This window comes from Chanos chanos, chromosome 1, assembly GCF_902362185.1.
Source record: "Chanos chanos chromosome 1, fChaCha1.1, whole genome shotgun sequence".
In the NCBI taxonomy this organism is placed as follows: Eukaryota; Metazoa; Chordata; class Actinopteri; order Gonorynchiformes; family Chanidae; genus Chanos; species Chanos chanos.
In genome coordinates this window covers 25,582,211-25,603,473 of record NC_044495.1, presented here as the reverse complement: position 1 = coordinate 25,603,473, position 21,263 = coordinate 25,582,211, and the positions used below count along the sequence as shown (strand labels likewise).

The window sequence follows — 21,263 nt, the reverse complement described above, 5'->3', positions numbered from 1 at the left end:
ATAGATAGAATTGTGATTAATTACATGTGTTTAGATGTGTGTTTGACTGAAGGAAAAATGAGGCATACATATGCATGACAGACAGACAGACACACACACACACACAGAAAGAGAGAAGGAGAGAAAGAGAGAGAGAGAGAGAGAGAGAGAGTGTGTTGAGAGCATCAGAAGTAATATAGAGACTTATGAAAGTGACACTGGCAGGAGGAGAGTATTGTTTATCTAAACTTCATTCAACCAGTACACGGAGAGATGGCCATGAACCCCCACTGATTTCTGGGAACATTTATGGAGCATGGCAGGACTCACAGCTAGGACAGACACAAGAGGCTGAAAAGAACTCCGCTCTTGGCTCCAGACTGTAATTCCTCGCTTGGGTGGACTTCATTGACCCTACAGTAACTGAGACAAAAGATGCGCTTATTGCCCTGATATATTATAGTTTAACTCTCTGTGGGCAGCTGTGGAGTAAATGAACATTTAAAAAATGACTCTGTGTCTCACCATGTCCCACTGTGACCCACAATACTGTGGTCAAGTTCTAGGCAAGTGAAAGCCATACACATCAGATGACCTATACACAGAACCATAAGAATAGTTCTGACTGCTATTCATACTAATTGGTTTGAAGAGAAATGAATAATTGAACCCTTCATGTTCATAGACACCCAATAGTGATTTAGACGTATCATTTGGGTTCTAAATGTTTCTAGGTCATTCTAGATGTTAAGAAAAAAATCATAACAATCATAGTGTTTTGCGGTCCAAGTTCTGGGGAAACATTTTGGTTAGTTTAAAAGCAATGTTGGAAAACATTTACTATTCAGTATTTTTCCCCTTACTGAGCAAAATAACCTACATTTAGCCAAAGGTCAAACATCCAATACATATCTGACAACAAAATATCTAAGCCAGATTCACTTTACCTTAAATACGTAAACCATTCCAGGAAATTTAAGGCGTCATGAAGATTCTTCATAGGGAAAAGAGTTGGCAGTCACCTGAAGCCTTTGCAGAGTCACATTTCAAGGGTAGATGCTTCCATTTGGACTAGCACAGCGGGTGATGCTTCCACGGGTTGGGTTACCTCCAGACTCCAATCTAAAAGTTAGGCCTCAGCCTGGTCAATCATAGAAAGGCAAGTCAGCTAAACCTACCCTGGGGATGCAAAGAATCAGCTAGGCCTTGAGGTAATTTAAAGGTTCAGTAGATGATTATGGGGCCAACGAGATGCTATGTTGGATTGGCCAATATTCAAACCAAGGTTGTATGGCTTGCCAGGATATTGCCCAGGAGTTTTCTGACTGGCTGAGGTTCAGTCCTTCGAGATTTTCATTTCTGTGTCTCTGTCTGAGAGTTAATGTATCTCTGACAAGAACGCACAGAAATGATCTTTAAGTCACATAGAAAGATTTCTCAGTAAGCTGAATAACTTAAGTAAACATGCTGTCAATAGTCAAGATAAACCAATAGAAATACCATGGATCTCACCTTCGACAGTCTCTGGTTATTTCTCATTATGAGTTGTCCATGCCTCTTTTAAGTCACAGTGGTCAAAATGGCATGGGAAAGCAGATGTTTTCTTAAAATGAAATCATTTATTGGGTTGTAACAGACAGAGAAGGACAGAGCTGAGAGACACAACATTTACCAGTTTATGGACTGACATAGCTTGAGGGGAACGGTGTGCACGACCAACATGAAATGTTAAATTCGGAGGCTATTTCCCATGAACAGACACACAAAACAAACTTGAGAGTTAAGGTGTGTCCAGAGAGCTGTGTCCAACATTGCTGAAGAAACATTAATGTCATACAATTTTTTTACCGCACAAATAGTGGAAAAATTCTACTAGGGCAGTGGAGGACTATTATCATTTGCATAACCAGTGTACAGTAGATAAAACAGCATTATGAAACACAGGCAAAGTCATTAAGCAAATAATAGATGTTTCACCCCTAAATTGAGCTATTTAAAAAAAATCAAACCAACAGAAGACTCACAAAGAATGTGACTGAGTCTTACAAAGCATGTTTCTACTTTATTGTCTGTGAGTTCAGATCAAACATTAGGGTGTGTGTGTGTGTGTGTGTGTGTATGTGTGTGTGTGTGTGTGTGTGTGTGTGTGTGTGTGTGTGTGCGTGTGCATGTGCATGTGTGTGTGTGTGCGTGTGCATGTGTGTGTGTGTGTCTGTGTCTAACTCTGGTTGAGGTGTTCTGTGCCTTGCGCAAGGATATTACAGGGCCTGTTGTGTTAGCTTTTAAAAGCTCTCTTTAAGAGAAAGCACTTGTGGTATTTGGCACAACTTTGCTACTTCTAACAAATCACTTTTCCTTGTGGGGTGGGGAGAGGGGGTTCTACTGAAGGGTTGGAGGAGGTGGAGGATTAACATGTTCACAGAGTTAGACAAATGCTAGAAACACATCCAACACCAGAAGCTCAGGCATAAAGTCATGTGTTTAAAACACACACACATACACACACACTGCTGGATGCTGAAGACCGTACAATCTGTCCAAAGTCCTGCATAATTTAATATTTACAAAGTATAAACATTTACAATGCTACATTCATAAACACCTTTATACCTGTAATTTGATAATATAACATTTATCTTGGACTTGAAAAATGTGGATATTTATATTGTCACCTAAATAATATCAGATATAAACACTTAATTATAGAGTATTATTTCACTGTAATATTACTCCACTTCTTATGAATAATTACATGATGTCATGAGCACTTAAAGGAGACCTAAAAAAAAACCCAAGACAAATGCATTCAACACATCAAAGAGTTACACAGGCAAATGACATAGGCATTCAGTAAATATTGCCACAAAGGGAGGTCTGATTTATTATCGGTCTGCAATACTGACCTTTAATGTAAAAAAAAAAAATACGAAATCAACATATATTTACATCAATGTTTCACTTTTCCAAATGAATCAGTATCAGTATCTCTGTTCCCTTATTACCCTTATTTGAAAATGTTCACTTAGTCACCTGGTGCAGCACAGAGCTGAGAGCAAATCAGTGTGAAAAAAAGCATTGGTATTGTAACACAAACATCTACTCAGTTTGGAAATCTGTGCCGATTTGATTCTTCTCTGATATCTGCCTTTAATAAAATCTCATGTCTTTGATCAGATTCAACAGTCAGCTCATGTTAACATCTCAGAACCCTTGATTACTTTTTAAATGAATTTACACTGTGTTCATTTCCTGAGGATTGTAATACCTGGCATCAAATCAGCCATGTCCTAGTAGCAGTTAGCATAAGATATCTTGTCAAGGTTGGAGTCAGGAGTGGATGGTCAGTCAGAGGTGTTGGACTATGGACTATAGGAGGTGCATGAAGAGATATTCCATCACCTCTAATCTCATGAGATTACATAACTGTCTATTTATTTGCAAGTGTGCATGTCGTTCATGGTTTCACAGCGTCGACAGCGTACATAGCAGCACCAAACAAATTTACACTCGCAGCGCTCAACGTGACGCACCACGTGTGTGTTGTAGCCCCGCCCACAGCACAGCAGGTTGCAGCCGTCTGGCCCAGCTGAAGTTCGGTTGCACCGTCGGCCTCGTGTCCCGGCCACGCCCAGTCGCTTGTCTTCTAGACAGTAATTGGGCGACTTGTTGAGGAAAATGAGCTCCTCTTTGCCTATGGGCACACGTCGCTGGTCCTTTTCCTTACGCCGTACTTTCCTCTTTGTGCGGTCCAGGACCTGCACGCTGGTTTCATAACGCTCCTTGAGATAATCTCCCACACGTTCGAACGCCGCCATGGTCCTCCAGCATGTCTTCACTGCGCATGAGCCTGAAACGCCATGGCAACGGCAGTCTGTGGACATGGTGTTGGCAATGGCCTACAGGAAGAGAACAGGGGAGAGCGTGATGAATGTGGAAAACTCTCTGAGATGACAGTTATGATCAGTAGCTCCACCTCCACAACATCTATTTTTCAATGAGTCTGTCAGTGTCTGTGATCCTCTTGGATTGAAAGTTCAGAAATATGAATCCTGATGTGAACCTGCAGATGAGCAGGCATTTGGTCAATGCCCTGCCAACTCTTGCACAATCTAATCCACAGACTTCCTGCAATGGGAAAAACTAGAACAAAAGTCAATCATCAGGAGAGTTTACTCAGAATGTATGATCTTGCCTTGGTTTTTCTCTCGAACCACAAGCCCCTAGGCAAAGGGATTTAGGATATTTTGGATGACTCTACACCTCCTTCTCTATCCTTCATCCCCTTTTCCTCTGACAGGCAGGGCAGTGTGTGTGTATGTGTGTATGTGTGTGTGTGAGAACGAGAGAGAGAGAGAGAGAGAGAGAGAGAGTACTGTGTTTGTTTGAGACTCTAAACAGATGTAGAGTCGTCAGTGGCTCAGCTTGTATTATGTGTAAATGTAGCCCTACTCTCCCTCTTTCCCTCTCTCTCTTTCTCTCTGTCTGTCTTTCTCTGTCTCTCTGTGTGTCGGCTTCTCTGTGCACCCGAAAGGAATCTGTGGGAGAGGTTTGCAAATTCTGCTCATCTTTTCCAATTAAGTCTGTGGAATCCTGTGGAAAGCTGCTTTTCAGTTTCTGCTGATAAATATGGTGTTGCTCAAATTAATCAAAAACAGACAGAGAGGCAGACAGGATTTGCTTTGCCTGATAAATCCAATGAACAGCCTGAGATGAAACATGACAGCACAATTATGTGTTTTATTTTCCTCTGAAAATTACATTAATATACATATGCTCTTGTCCATATCCACTGTTGTTCTTCCTCTCCTTTATACATCAAATTTTTACACACATAAAAGACTATGTAACACAATAGTGGTGTGGCCACAGACCCACTGTACTAGCTGTTTCTTTCAGAGTAGGGATTCCTGATCACCAGTGCAAAATACTGCATTTCTGTGTGTGTGTGTGTGTGTGTGTGCATCTCTGGAGAATACTTCTAAATGCCTCAGTGATGGTTTCTACACAGATGCTTTTGGAAGGCAAACATCAGAAAAATCAGAAGCAATGAAGTTAAAAATGGCACAAACAATTTCAAACATGCCACACTGAAACAGCCCATCACATTTACAACTCCCTCATGGTCAAATCAAGATGCTTCGTGAGCAAACTTATGAAAATCAGTTTTCAATACATACATGGGTATTATCTTCATGCTGCTCAATCATTACGATCTTAAGAATGAAAATATCAAGTAATCATACAAGATTTTGTGCTATCTCTGGCTTTCTCCCTTAGATTGAGTATATCTGTGAGGAATGCATTTCTCACTGGACAGAACAGGACAGAACAGCCTTTTGCCACACTGTCAAGTCACACGTATTTTGACAAATTAAATAAAATTTGATTATCCACATTCCCTCTCTGTGTTTCTATGTAGGTCTTTTATTCTCTTGCCCTCTTTCCTTCAAATAAATACATTCACGCTTGACTTTCACCCTCTCTCACCTGGCGGCCAGCCTCACTGTTATGTTGGTTCATGGTGAGAAGAGCATCTCCCCCTCGGGCAGAGACGTTCTTTACGCTGCTGTCGATGAAGCGACGGCTGAGCCAGGTGCCATACTGAATATGGTCGGAGCAGCCACCCCAGTGCCAGCCTTCGGCAGGCGAACCAGTGCCCTGTAGGCTGGTATCACACGAACATTCTGTCAAGTTGCCTGCACTGCACGCACGGGTCACTGCATGAACCAGCCCCGCAGCCATCACTGCATAGATAAACGCTGTCTCTTTAGTTCCTGAGAGAGACAGAGAGAGACAAGAGCCAGTATATCACCCACTGTCATGTCTCTTAAAAAGTTAATGGATGAACCTCTTGAGGTATTCAGAGATAATACTACAGTAAACAGCCTCATACAATAACATGCTCTCTGTGTCTTGCCCAATCAACTTCCATTTAATTTTCATGCCTCACACTGTGAGATGATGCCTTGTATCAAAGGAAAAAGTGTGTTTGTGCGCTTGTGTGTGTGTGTGTGTGTGTGTGTGTGCATGCGTGTGCACGCACGCGTGTGTGTTTGTTAGCACTGGATTTGGTTTCCATGTGTGAACAGATGAGATTGGGTTCCATCCTAAACATAAGATGGATCTATTTTCAATTAGTAGAAGCATTATAAGAGCTTGTACAGCAAATGATAAACAATGTGTGTAAATGATTAAAACATTCATGGGAGACAGTGAGCTCTTTAAATTTTTGGGCAAATTGTTGTCTTTTCAGGAATTAATACCACTTCGTAAACATGCTGTTAGCAAATATCTTTGATTTAAACCGTAACCTTATTATGTGATTAAAAGTAACTGTAATGAAGGTAAATACAGTAGTGAAAATGGTCAAGTTTTCCCTCGAGCTAAAACGATCTTAGTATGTAAAAATTCTACATGTTGAACTATGTTCAGAAACGTTTTGCGCATTTTGATGCTGTTGAATGCAGAGATCTAAAATCACAAGATATTCTTATTTTAACTAAACTTGTTTGAGTCACATATGGGCAAAGGTTTTGCGTTGAGTCATGTATGAGTCAAACATTTTCACTGAAATCCGTTCAACTCTAATTTAATAAGAGCACAACCTCGATTAAACGAATTACCATCTTGCCTGCAACCTTCTACTTCACAACGCAAAGAGAGAGTGGCCTGTTCTCACCACTACAGTTCGGTTAACTCAGTTAAGATCCTCATGACATTCAACAATTTGTTGAAAGAATTCATATTACCGATGCTAACTGGTGCATATAGATCGTACGCATGCATTTATCCGAGAGGAAGAAATTGATTACGTTTTAACAAAGTGAAATGAACTCCAAAGCAGGTCCTGGTCTCAGTTTTTTGAGTCCCACGGTGGATAGATTTCGGAGTGGACTGCGAAAACAAAGAGCCCGTGTCTACTATTACAAGATCTGTAATCCCGTTGGATTAACATTGAGAGAGCGAAGTAGTTCTCTGTTCAAAGACAACACTTGACCGTTTATAAACCTCACGTTGAGACGGTTAAATCGAAGCAGATGCGCGGTGCTGCCTGAACTGCAGATCAACACAGCTGTTTTATAAATCGATTCATCTTCCTAATATTTAAAACGTTTTTATTAGGCTACGAGGTTTAGAAGCTATACAGCTGTTTCACAAATCTATTCTCGTCACCTTCCCAACATTTAAAACTCGTTTTTAAGATACCAATTAAACAGGCGAAAAAGAAAAAGTGAGAGAGCGCGTTTTAGTGTTCATGCATCCCTCCAGATCAATGTTCAATTTTGCGCAACTTCGCGCAAGCGAAACTATTTCATAAATTTAACACTACCTCTATGATTGACTAGCTCGTGCATGCAGGGTAAAACTTTCACATAGGCCTATTAATTAGGCTTCCGTACATACAAGTGGGAATAAATTCGACAACTGTCAAAGTTAAAGTCTGTCAAGCCTTTCAAATGTCATATGGAAATACAACAACACTACTACAAGCCAAAATTTAAGGAAGAGTTAAGGACAATAAACTGAAACTCCTCTTACCACTGGTCAGCTCGTAACCGAACACAGAGGGTTCTCGGTTCGTCGTGCAGTTCCACCGCTCGTGTTTGAACTGCGTCTGGCATTCGGCGATACCCAGGCGCGCGCCGTCTTTGATGCTTGGCATCAAATAGGGCTTTCTTTTACACAGATCTTTCTGTTTATTCGTTAGCGGCAGATTTGCGCAACCCATCTTCTCTGGTACTCCCACGGACGTAATGCCCAGCCACCTGTGATGCGGAGCAGTGGACAATGGTCAAACAGCGCTGTCTTTCCTCCTCACCGTGGACGAGGTGGGTTACAGAAGCTAGACATCGAGGAAAGGGAAAATTCTAGCTACAACTGGTGAAGAACGCAAATAAATTCAAATAAACTCAGAATGGCTCATTACTTACATCCAGCTCCCTTGGCAACATACAGGATAACCCGAAAAAAATAGGATACACAAGAAGTAAAGCCAGTGTATTCCGAGACTGGTGTTGTTCTCCATGTCCTCCTCATTTAAGGCTTCTGCATGGCATTGCAATAAAGTGATAAATCCATCACTTGCACTGATAGAAATCGCTTCATGCTAAACTTCTAAACCAGATAATGTGCCTGTAATCCGCACACAGCGCTCATCCTGACTACTTCAAGGGAATCCATTAGGGAGACCGATTGCAACCAAATGTTAGCAACTCTACTATGATGCTTAAAACGAGGATGGACAGGTAATTAGATTACTTTTCAGTGGCGTCCAGCAGCATAGACAAGCAGTTATATGTTGCTTTCAGAAACTTCGGGTTGGACCTCTCCTACTGCGTACTCCCACACCCCCATTGGCGAAAAAGTCTATTCATATTCAGAAGGCGCGTCGGTTCGCTACGGTAATTGGACGGTCCAAAATTCCAGCGAGCCAGCGCTGGATAGAGAGGCTATGAGTTAAGGCGGAAAGTGTAAAACATAATCCACAAAAGAGTGGTAGACATCCAATAGAGCCAGTTCTTTTGCTACTCACTATATCTCAGTGAAATTAACTAAAAGCACGGTTATCTGAGACAATTCAAAAAGCATACGGAACCAGCGCAAAAAGTTATACAGTTTTTCTTGCACTTACAAGCAATGTTAAGTCGGTTAATGCATTTCTAAATGGTATATAATATTTTGTCATAAAATTACATATGGATTGGATAAATGATTTCGACAAGAAAATTCAACAGAGAAAATAATTTAGCTCTGTGAAAGTGATTACGTGAATCAGTCCAAAAATACCGTCAGACATAGCGTGTAATTTCTAGATTGACCAGTAAAGCGCACTGATTTCGGAGTCCTTCTACACCACATATTGACACGCCGGACCACCGTCGGTTGCTGTAGATTGTTACAGTTAAAGGATGCGTTAATTCCGACGAAACAGTGAAATAAGCCTATTAAAAATGCTTAAACCAATAAATATTTTGATTATTCAATTTAAGATGATTCTCCGTTTCGTACAAATTGCATGTGGTCTAGCATACTGTAAACATATTTGTAAATATTCAGTACTACCGCATCAAAAATGGGTTATTATTATTATTGTTATCTCATAATAAAGACCACGTTTTACTAATAATGTTTTACTTATTATACTTACTTTCAGTGTATGATTTTTTTTTAATCTTCGTCATGTTAGGCCTATTATATTCATTGCAGTGGAAAGCGAACAACCGTACCTTGTGCAAATTTAATCTTTTTGAACATTCAAACCTCAGTCGACATTCAATTTTTAAGCGTTTAAGGCTGTATTAAATTCAGTCGTCTGACATCTAATAGCATAACACTAACTTCCTAGGCTTTGTCCGTATTTGCGCTGAAAAGGGCTGAGAAATGCGTGTCCCTTCGTTAGACTGGTTTTGCGCTGTCGTTGCAATAATTCATCGGTCAGTATTGGAAACCATAGAAAAAGAAGATAGCGGCATGGCGATATTATTTAACAGAGTGACAGATTACATTTAATAGAGCCAATGTCGCCGCGCGAATTACCTGTCAACTCCCATAATTCGGTGGGCTTCGATTTTTTAGACAACGTTTAAACTTAGAGGTGGTAGCCTAAAGTTTCAGAGAGTTAAAACAAATAATTTAAGAGTCAGAGATAAGTTAGGAAAATATATATTTTATTGTATCTGTTTTCAGTCTATATCCGTTCTGAACGTTTACATGCGACAGCATATACACATTCTGAAATACATTTGGAAACGTATGATTAAATTTGCACTTCAACAGTCGTTCAAACACATCGCACATTTGCTTCCAAGTTTCTCTCACCATCCGATAAAATGCAGGCTACTCCGACTGGACATGGATTGGTGTGCGGTTTCGGACGAGGAAAGTATTTTTTACCGCTTGAAGAAATAATATTTAAGGCCTTATTACAGTAAAGTTTTAGACGATGAGTATTATTTAAAAATGGATTTTTTTCCTCCAGAGTCCCTCTCTTTGTGATTTCAGTCTGGATCACGGTAGAAGATCAGCATCATTCGATATGTAGCCTGAATACGACTCCAATCAAATCAAACATGTCATGCCCTCCAGCAATTTAGCGGAGACATTTAACAAGTTTTATATCAAATACGTGAAATACATACATCCCTTCTGTAAACAATTTAGTATTCTGTATTCTTAACACTGTTATCAAAGGCATAAAAATACATCAGTAGAAAAATATATTGAAATATGTGAATTATACATAAGACATTTGTGTAAAAACAAAACAAAACAAAAAAATAATAACATTCATAAGACCTTTGGCTTGAAAGAACCTCATAAACACTTGTAGCTGAGGTATTTGAAGCAAAACACATAGACTTCAAAGTCACCAGAGTCTCTCTAAAAGTGACATTGTGATGCTTCATAACTTCAAAGGCACTCAAAATATGTCCTTTAAATGTTTCAAACCCATTTTGCAGAATACTGCAGCCACAGCTTTGGTGGCAGAGTCATTCTGGAAGAGGTTTACGTGGCTGTTTGTGTGAGTAGGGAAGTTATTCTTGATCACCCCTGAACCATGGCCACTCTTAAGCCTGCTCTTAAGTTGCAGCTGCTGAAGTCATTTTTGGCAGGATTTCAGGGGCATTCAGCCCATCCCATCTCTTTCCATATGGACTCTACCACCCCCTCTGAGCTACCCCCTTATCCACCACTGAGACTGTATGACACATTCATAAGTGGTTTGGACCAATCACAGGTGATTTCAGGGTGAGGCTGTACTGCTGACAAAAGACTGAGTGATCATGTCCCTCTATGACTTTGGAAAAAATGAGCCCTCTCACACATACACTTCAACTTTATGGGCACATATATTCTCTCACTCTGTAACTGAGTTCTCTCTTAATTTTACACTTACACACACACACACACACACACATTTTGTGGCGTCACCAGCCGCTCTTATTGTCAGTCAGTGAGGACTGCAGTTTTGTTGTGTCCATGGTTAGCACACACTCTGCTCAGCAGAATCTCAGAATAGACCTGATTCACTGCTCCTCTAACATGATACGACGAATTGGGTTGAGACCATAGCACCTCCTCTTGTTGGTCAAATGGTCTATTGGTCTCAGTCCCACTTTCACCTCCATGTCTCAGGATCTTCATTTTCCTGTGTAGAGGTGCTGAGGAGAATGAGGGTTTCCCTACCTTTAAAACAGAGAGAGAAAGGCTCAGTTTACCCCAATTCATCGCATGCTGCATATGAAAAGCCTCATGTACCAAGAGAAACAGCGAGACATATCATCTACACAAATTCACAACTCGGTGAAAGTAGAGATCACAGTTAAAGACTCTTGCTAGATAACTAATACATTTGTAACACTGAAGATACTAGGCAAACTTGTATATTAATACACTTTTATAGTTTCAACGATATCTTCTCAGCAATTTTTCAGCATGTAGTTTGGAAAATGGATGGAATTTTTCTCCCTCCACAATTGCACAGCTATTTGTCAAAGTAAGCTATGATGGACACAAATGGATCATTCTAGAAATCTTTAAATTGCTGTTTGGCACTCTTCATCACGTACTTATAGCATCCGTCATCATAACAATGGAGACTACTCGCATAAATTACACAACAGCCATTCTCCAAACCCAAAACATCTCCTAGTTCTTCCGTCAGGGCAGATTTAGGTCTGGGCTTATTACCACTGGGGGTTTTAAGAGGAGATTTTCTGCTCTGCCTGTGGCATTGCCTGCAGTGTTTCCAGCCCCAGATGTGACGAGGATTAGCACGTCTGGGCTACCACTTCACACACCGCCACCCCAACCGCATCTGCTACCAACGTGCTCTTTATGACCAAATAAAAGCCTGCCTAATTGCTAATTACTCATTAACCGATCTGGTGGGCGATTTTATGGTAGAATAAAAACAAAATGGCTCCACTTAAAGAGAGATTTATGGGGCAGGGAGAGAATGAAGGAGGAGTGGATCAGTCATCGAGAGCAATGTTAAGAACCAATTTCCTTCATCTACACTAGCCAAATAGAGGTTGGAGGTCTGCCTTACACCATTTTCCCTGGAAACTGGATTGAAGTCATAGCTCAGATGTTGTTGAGTCAGCATATGTATCGGTGTAGCAAATGCCCATAATAATATAATGACAGAAACAAATTCACAGCATTAACTCTGGGGCCCTGATTCCCTGCTGTTGTGATCTTTGGCTGTGCAAGTTTCACACATCATTGAAAAGATTGATTATAATAACATCACACAAAACATTTAATAACACAGAGAAAAACATTGGTTTGTGAGCGATAAGTAGATTAAAACATAGTGATAAGTTCAGTTGGCTACCTCGTGGAAATGACAGGCACATCGGCCTTGCAGGAACTCTTTATAACGGCCCATCGTGATGCTGAAGGTGTCTACAACTTCATACCCAGAATTCTTTGCACTTGTGAGAATGTTCTTGTTCATTTTGTAAAGTTCTTGAACCCCAGACTGGTGAGAGAAAGTATAAAGGAGAACAATACAAAAAGAGAACTGAGTACATTAATGAGCTTGATCACAATTATTAATGATGATTATTGATCTTTCTGGCCATTCAGAGCAATGCCACTGAGACCCCTTTTTCATGTACATTGATCGTCTCTGTTTTCTATTTTCTTTATAGATTTTCCATTTTACTCAAAGAGAGATAAGTAGAGTGGTATGCTACCTACCAAAGACAGTGAGCGAATCCCATCCACGGGGAGGTGGAAACCCATACCCATAGATTTGACCACCACAAGAATATTCTGCAAATTCTCTCTGTGAAGGAGTCAGAGAGACAGAGAAAGAGAAGCACATAGAGATTCATTTGACAAGTGTTGCAGTAAAAGCACATGCAGCAAGAATAATTTCAGAGATAACAATCTGGTTATACAGAGTGTAGAACCTATGAAATTTATGCGACGTAAGGTGTGCGAAACTTGAGATTAGTACAGTCTGGGATGGCACCACATTATAACTGCCTATAAGATATATCTTGGGCAGCTTCTGATCAGTGAACATGGTTCTGTAGCACATTTTCAAAGACAAGATCAACATATCTGACTGCTGGCTCTGTGTTATGAACAACACTGACATTGTGTCACAGCAAAAATAACTTATATTGATTGACTGGGCAGACCAATCTACGTTTAAATAAGATTAGCAATTTTTCATGAAAAAGAGTAACAACAAGGAAAACAGCTTTAACAGTTAGAAATAAAGAGAAAAACAGGGGTTCTGTTTGTGGGCTGGCATTTGCCGCTAGAATTGCTTGAATTAATCAAGCAGTGGTTAATTTACTTTAACAAGGCTTGGGGCTTTTTTTAAAAAAATAATTATCTTTGAGCATGTTGGTGTACCTCTCTAAGACCTGTTGCATAGCCATCAGATGGTTTAAGTTGAGCCACTGAACTCCTCCTACAACCAGTACCGTCTGATGGGAGTTCTCCAAAGGACGAGACCTGGACAGATGGAATAGTTAAGAATCACAGCCACACACACACACACACACACACTCAGATGTACACCCACCGACCTACGCATGCAGACACATCTGTGCTTTATATCTTTCCTCTCTGTACCCACATCAAATGCTGGGTAAGATGACGAAGGTGCTGAGGCAGCGGTGGTTTACAGACAGTAATGGTTTAAATGAATCTGTTACACAGTCCTCTACCCTTCCTTTACACACTGCTGATACAATCACCAACTTCCCTAAACATATGTACACTTCAAACAGACATTGACCGATTTTTGGCATCATGGCAGTGAATTCAACACAATACTGAAAAACATGGAGTCACACAAACCTCTCTATAAGCTCCAGTAGGGCTCTTTCAAAGGTCGGTCTTTGAGTCCTGTGCAGCCAGAACTGGGGGTAGTAGGTGTAACTGATGAGTGTCCTGCCCTGGTTGAGGTTGTGGTAGATGATGGTGTCATGGGCTTTGTCCCAGTCCTCCAGCGTAGTGTTCACTCGCTCCATCAAGTAATACATCATCCCTCGATTGGTGGAGTCACCAATGAACAAGACCTGAGACAAACCACATATCCATCATATTTCACACAATATATCTTTTAGAGGGGACCATGGAAATCCTCTGAATCGTTGGGGGTTTGAGGCTGAATCGTTATCTCCATCTATGCCTGACCTGTTTCAGCCATAGAGAGAGGCTGAATGTTATGACAAAACTCAAATGCAATAGCATCTGTCCTGTCACACCATGTGTGTGAAAGGAAGGCTATAAAGAAAAACAGTCTCCCTGAAAAGAGTGCCGACTTTACCTACTTTAATTCAACGGAGAGTCTCTCAACAGTTACTCACTGTTGTGGAAAACCAAGAATGGTTGTGGTCATGACACACATGACAAGTAAGTTAGGCTGGCTTGATGTGCACATGCACATGCACGTGCACACACACACACACACACACACACACACACACACACACATACATGAGCGCACACACACATGCGCACACACACACACACACTCACATGCACACATAATGTCACCACGACAACAGTGCAAAATACACACAGATCCTGAGGATGAAACTCTAGCACACTCCAACTCTGACTCCGATACACTCACATAGTTTTTAGATCTCCAAAAACTAACACCCTCATTTTGTTTTCATGCTGCTGTCATGGTAAAATGAGGACATGAGGGATGAATAAAAGGCAAGAAGGGGAGAGGTTTGAAGGGCACAAACAAGCATAGCATTGTATGGGTATAAAGCAGTATGTGCCAGCTGCTCACATGGTGAGTGTCATGCCTTTGAACAGTAGTTTAAAGGGTCTTATTAACTAGCAAGGAGGCTAAACTTAGAGGTGGCCATTATATGAGCAGTGGAAATGCAATTAACTACAAGAGGACATAGAGTAATCTTAGGCTGAACATACACTCAGCCAGTGGATAATGCCAAATTTACTAATGCACCAATGCTTTGTGGGCCTTGACCTAAACTCTATCTGCCACTCAGAATGAAGTAATGGAAATGATGCCATGTTCAGCAACAATCCATTGAGGCTCAAATAATTTCATGTTGTCCGCCAGCAGGAAAAAACAAAAACAAAAACAAAAGAAACCCCCCAAAAGTTAGTCCAACTGTGACTTCTAAGTCAACAGCATGCAATGACTTGCAAAAAAAAGAAAAAAAAAATCTAAGTCTTGTTTGGCACTCATATTGTTTTCCCAAAGTCACATTTCACAATCCATATTTCCCAAGGCTCTGCATTTTTCCAATTTGTGGGCTAATTGCCCTGTCGGAAGCTGTGGTCCACTGGTTTTGGAGAGAGGGAAAACGTGCCCAAACCACCAAACGCCCTCTCAGTGTCACTGTTCCTCTCCTAAGTCTTAAATCAGAAGTGCCCTGCTGCTTCACTGGAGATGTTATATATGCATGTCCAAACTTAGCCTGAAGGCTCCGCCCGCTCTAGAGCCTTCGCTTGTCTACTATAGCTTGGTACCCCACTGTTTCTAATTTGATAATTTATGGGTATCTCCATAAAACCTGAAGAATGACTTTGTTTTAGAGCCAACATGCTAGGAAGCGAAGATGAAATCCTTCCACAACTACTTATACCACCTGGCATCAATCAGAGCGAGAGAAAAAGAGTAATGACAGAGGGAAGCAAACGATACTTTGTTCCCTTAAGACAATACCTACTGAACAGGTATACTATCCTCTCTCTCATCGTTTATCATTCAGTTCCTCTCCAGGCTCAGGGTAGCAGTGTAGCATGTGGGATATATTTGTATTGCAGCTGCTGTCTGGCAGACAGGACCTGATTCATACTACAGCTTTTCGGAAAGCAGCTGGAAACTGGCTTGAAGGCCTTCTGCTAAACTTCTAATCATATCAGCCGGGCCGTGGCTGCTGCTGCATGCTAACGAGGTAACCACTCTGGCACAGGATGCTATGGAAATCTGTATTAGCTGTTAGATTAACCCATCAAATATAGGGCACAAGAGCATACACTGAGTACTAAGTCTATTCCACGTGGTGGACATGAGATGGGGAAGATAAGAATGAAATGGACGTCATGGATGATTGATGTCAAGTAAACATCTGTGAATTTAGCTCACCTTCTTATCCATCATACATTTCTGTAATTGAGGTCTGTGCAGCAAGGGATAATAACAGCTGTCTGGATGCCATGTAACCTCCCTCCAATCACAAGTCCTGTTGTCAGAGCAACTGAGGCATGGAACCACCCAGCGCCCTTCAGATAAACAGACAACGAAACAGACAGAAAGAAAAAGACAAATTAAAGTGTTAGAAAATTTCAGTGTTGACTTTCTTTATATTATATTTTTTCTTAATGATGAAGGGTTTTTTTTTTGCATCCGTGGGTCTAGGTTTAAATATATTATACTACATTTTTAAAAGTGGAGTAGAAAGCAGCCCCTAAACTGATCAGGACTGCAAAAATCCTTCACATGGGTTATGTGTGTCTGTAACTGGTATGTGAGCTTTAAACGCATAAAGAGAAGCTGACCGTAAAAATCCCTCCCATACAAAAAACCTAATATTTGGCTTCCTCTTGGAGATCACAAGATTCATTTGGAAAATAACAAGCGAGTGAATTTTCAGCAACTGCTCTCAGAGAAATTAATCATAGAACCGTAAAACTGGAATAGGGTACTGCTTCTCTGTGAATATCAATTGACTGAAACCAAGGTTGCCTGCCATCTTCCTGGGGAGAGCAAGTCTTAATCTGCACCAAAACACCTTGTTCAGGCAACCAAATTGGAAGAGACCCTGAAATGAAAATCGGTTGAGTTAGATTAAGGTCGGGACTAGCTGTAACAGTAAAATATCTTTCCAATAGTGCTGGCTTGATTAGTGCTGCCTTGAATACGGTGAGGGGTTGAGACGTAGATTTGACCTGATGGGCTAAGACATACTGATGTAGATTAATAAGTGTAATCCAGATTGAGGAGCATGGGCCCTCACTGGCCACCACCAATGAGATGCAGTTAGTCAGTGAAGTGTTTGACATTTTATTTTGACAGCACGGCCTAAAACTGTGTTCTGGACTCTCGCTCGGCCAAATTTAAATCAGTGTGAAAAGCAGGTCTTAACACACATAAACCCACATCAACTGGACCCGTTTGGGAACAAGTTCCTTGTAAAAGCCCACATGTATCCAGCGTTGTCAGTGACTTAAATAATTTGTTAAAGATAATTAAAGACATTCCTATATTTAAATGAATAAATCAGTGAATGGCTCTGCTGACAAAGCTAACCACATGAAGAGACTAACCCAGCTGATATTCACAGAACTGTGTCTTCTGATTTTATTGCCTGAGGTTCAGGGGTATTAAGATGCGGAAGGTTAATGTAATGATTATCAGATGCTCATCTAAGCAAATATATAGCCCATGCAATTATAACATGTGAGGATAAAATTGTTTTGGAGGTCAAAATCATATATCAGAAACAAAAAAAGTAATCATATTAAAAACATCTATCACAGCTGTTTTCACCTTGTAAAATTATAGCTATGATTGATGTTGTACCAAGAGGTTTCATAACAAGTTTATGTTGCCTGTAAGGAGGAGTAAACCCCATTAGCAGAGCAAACAACAGATGATGGAGACATTTACAGTTTGCACATGTGCATATCTGAGTGTGTGTGCTGTAAAAGTAAGGTACAGGCTCTGAACTCACCTGGAACATCTCCTGAGGTACAAGGCCGAGCTGAAGCCTTGGGATCACCTGGAGAGTTAAGCCAAGCAAGGGGCTCCAAACCACAGGGCTGATCAGGTTGGACCACCAGACCACAATCCTGTGTGAACGCATGCAGGAAAGAAAAAGGGAAAGGTGCTATTAATGCAAATGACTGAAGAAGAGATGTTGAACTTTACTCTAGAACTGTGTAAGTCAGGACAGTTTCTAATGTGTCAGAAGCATTTTAGTGACTCAGGTCAGAAATATAACCTCGACTGAAACTGAGTCATCTCTTGGGCTTCCATGTCTCATACCTTCTTTCTCTTTTCCATTCTTTAATGTGGCAGACCACTGTGAGGGGCCTGGCGGTGCTATCAAAGTCAGCATGCCAGCTGCTGCTCTCCACTTGCCAATGTTCATTATGGGGTCAAAGGTCAAACAAACTCAGCAAGCATGAGTGACAGAGGGTTCGACCTTGTAGCGCCCTAGCGGGAGCCACCGGGTCTGGCCTTACTACAGAGGGGCTGCCGCCGCCCCGCCCTAAAAAAAAAAAAAAACCCTTTACTCCTCGTGGCCCCCACCCTCACTCTATGGCTACTTTCCACAGGGGCTTCGTATGACCACGCAACATTCCCCACGAAGCTGCTGCTGCTCACAACAAAGTGCCACAAGACAACTTAACAGGGATTTTCTTGTTCGTACCTGCACACGGTGTACACGTGTAAACACGGCCTGACTTTTGATTCAGAGCTCGCCGGCATAAATCAACCGCTGTAGCCTCAGCCCCAGCCCAGCGGAAGCCCGGCGGCTTCTTTCTTCTACTGCGATTGCCTGAGCTCTCACCACAATGCAAAAGAGAAAAAAAAGTGCAGCATTTATAATTAGAGAGAGAGAGAAAAGAAAACTTTCTTTCCTCTCTTCTTCCTTCATCCAGCGTCTTTCCATTCAATTGAGAGGAGGAAAAAAAAAGAGAGAGTTGCTACATCTGAGGTCAGTTTCTTTCACCTCTGTTGATCTTCCTTTTGGGAGCTATAATTGCGTGGCCTCCGGTTTCTCCATGAAGTGAGAAAGCTTTGATTTGAGCCGATAAATCCTCAAGCCACCTTTCCGGTAGAGCACAATAAATCCAAGAGATCCTTAATGAGGATTTAACAAAACACTCAATGAGAGAGAGAGAGAAAGAGAGAGAGACAGAGAGACTGAGAGAGAGAGAGAGAGAGAGCGAGAGGACAAGAAAGCTGTGTCACGCAAAACTCCTTCCCCATTTCTCATGCGATGTTTGTTGTGTGCATGTAGGGAGTATGAAATTTTCCATTTAAGTTCGCATAGCCAGTAGGATACACTTGAGTCAGTTACCGGGCTTTGAGCCCAACAGAAAAACAACAAGTGTAATCTGCTGTGATCAAAGAGCTAGACTAACCATGCTGATAGAGAATATGGGATTATTCCCACACACTCTTCATTAGATCATGCACCAGGTCACTGTGTCCAGTGGCTTTGGCTTTGGAGTACCAATCATTGTGCAAGCCCAAAACAAAACCCTCCATGACCCACAGCTACTTCACAGCCACCCCACTCTCCCTCTTTTATCCATACTTCAAGAAAAGTCCTTTGAAAGAAAAGTCTGTCTTAACTGACCTATATTAATAAACCCCCAAAGGCCTGAAACCCGACAAAGACCCTTTTTTTGATGGATAGGATAGAACATGCACGGCCCCTGAGTATCCATCAAGTGCAGTATTTCTCAAGGGATTAGTGCATTTTGACAGTGAAACAGTAACACCAACAGTTCTTCCAGATGGAACGTGATGCAGAAAAGAGGTAAAAGGGGAAGGAGAGGAGAACATAATGGAGAAAATTATATATCTGAATATAGGCCAACAGTGAGCGGTCACACACACACATTCCACCATCAGTTACTCTTAAGGCAACCCTATGGGTGTCCAATAAATAATAACTTACCTTGTTCCTAAACAAAACAGTGAAGGCATGGATTCTCTTTGGGAATCATTTAGAATATTTCACTACTTATTTTCATTGTGATTACAGACCAATTCTTTTACATATAGCAACAAGTTAGCCAAAAGGGCAGACTGTGCATTTTTCAAAGTGCAAATTAAATTATGGAGAGAGATATTACAATGCCTGAGAGTAACTTTCAACAATCTGATCAGTCATAACACACCTCCTTGAGAAGCACAAAGAGTTGTTATAGTAACCATATCCTGTCACATGGTTTCTCTCATATAATCAAATTAATGGAAACCACAATGAGATAAGGTCAGCATGGGATTGGAAGAAGGAGTCTGAGTTACTTGTCTTGGTTAAGGCCTTTGTTTTGACAAACTGAACTGGCCCCACAAGCATCTTTTCTGGTAACCCCGTGGAAACAGGATTAGGTGAAATGCTCTGGTGTTATCCTATAGCACAGTGGCGCTGACATGTTAATCCCATGTTCTATAGTGTCTCAAATCCTTGCATCCCTTGACAATAGCAGCGTGATCCAAATTTCAACAATCGACTGCTGAGGGAAAACAACACATCTTATCCCCTCTTTTTGTTCCCTGACTTCAAGGACATTTGACCTGAATTTATTACCAAGGGAGAGAGAGTAAAGAGAGAGAGTAAAAGACTGAGAAAGAGAGAAGGACGGGGGGGGGGGGGGATGTCTTAACTCATATAAATAATTTTGCTTTCATATTTTACTACATAGATTATTGCTCTGCTGTGCTCAGTCTGTGGGAATGGGAGTGGAGAGAGAGAGAGAGAGAGAGACAGAGAGCGAGAGGCAAAAAAAAGAAAAGAATGAGAGAATGCAGGGAAAAATACAAGTGTATGAATTCACTGAATAGAAGAACATTTTTACCAGCATGGGTTTGATCAGGCAGTGAGAGAGGGAGGAAGAGGGAGCGAGATGAAAGACTGAATGAAAAAGTGTTTGAAAACTTGGAAGTGAGGGAGAAAGGAAGAACACTGAGAATGCACAAAATCAACCATGAGGACAGGAACACACTATCTCTCACATGCCTTTATGCCTGAGATCACACACGTGCACCCTAGCATATACACATGTTCACACACACACACACACACACAGAGAGAGAGAGAGAGGGAGAGAGAGAGAAAGAGTACAGGTATTTCTCTTTGGCAACAACTGATCATATCCTGTTGACCTTGTATTAATGTGTTGTCCTTCAGACACATTAATACAAGGTTACCAGGATATGATCATTAAGAATATCTTAAATCCCAGAGTCAAATGATTAGTAAACACATGCCTATAAGCACTGTTCAGTCTGTCCACTATATTCTGTTTATGTTCACTGAAGCATTTCTCCTCATAAAATCGACCAGGTTTCTCAGAATCTGTTCACCGCACCTGTTTGGCCTCGGATTTTATTCCCATAAAACATCTGGAGGTTACAGAGATATCTATAGGGAGATCGGGCTAGAGAGAGGAACAGAGAACAGTATGCACAGGGGATGCTATAACTCACAGCATACACACACACACACTCTCTCTTATGCTGTTTCAAAGACTCAAAAAAACATACACATGGATGCAATTAATTGCAGAGGGAATAAGCTAAC

At 41.2% G+C, this 21,263-nt stretch overlaps 2 protein-coding genes across 2 annotated transcripts in view; both read right to left on the bottom strand.

Annotated features, from left to right (window-relative positions):
* Positions 1 to 3,410: 3,410 nt before the first annotated feature.
* Positions 3,411 to 8,005, bottom strand: wnt16 (wingless-type MMTV integration site family, member 16). The gene is made up of 4 exons (XM_030782819.1): positions 7,911 to 8,005; positions 7,519 to 7,745; positions 5,467 to 5,753; positions 3,411 to 3,875 (listed from the first exon to the last, which is right to left on the bottom strand). The coding sequence occupies exons 1-4, from the start codon at positions 8,003 to 8,005 to the stop codon at positions 3,411 to 3,413; spliced, it is 1,074 nt and encodes a 357-aa protein (XP_030638679.1).
* A 2,921-nt stretch (positions 8,006 to 10,926) lies between these two features.
* The window catches only part of cped1 (cadherin-like and PC-esterase domain containing 1), a 44,085-nt gene continuing 33,748 nt past the window's right edge, over positions 10,927 to 21,263 (bottom strand). The window contains exons 14-20 of the mRNA XM_030777264.1: positions 17,673 to 17,790; positions 16,085 to 16,221; positions 13,807 to 14,027; positions 13,357 to 13,458; positions 12,688 to 12,775; positions 12,320 to 12,466; positions 10,927 to 11,166 (exon numbers count right to left, since the gene is read on the bottom strand). Of these exons, the coding sequence (XP_030633124.1) occupies positions 10,927 to 11,166; positions 12,320 to 12,466; positions 12,688 to 12,775; positions 13,357 to 13,458; positions 13,807 to 14,027; positions 16,085 to 16,221; positions 17,673 to 17,790 (1,053 nt within the window). The remainder of the gene's footprint in view (positions 11,167 to 12,319; positions 12,467 to 12,687; positions 12,776 to 13,356; positions 13,459 to 13,806; positions 14,028 to 16,084; positions 16,222 to 17,672; positions 17,791 to 21,263) is intronic.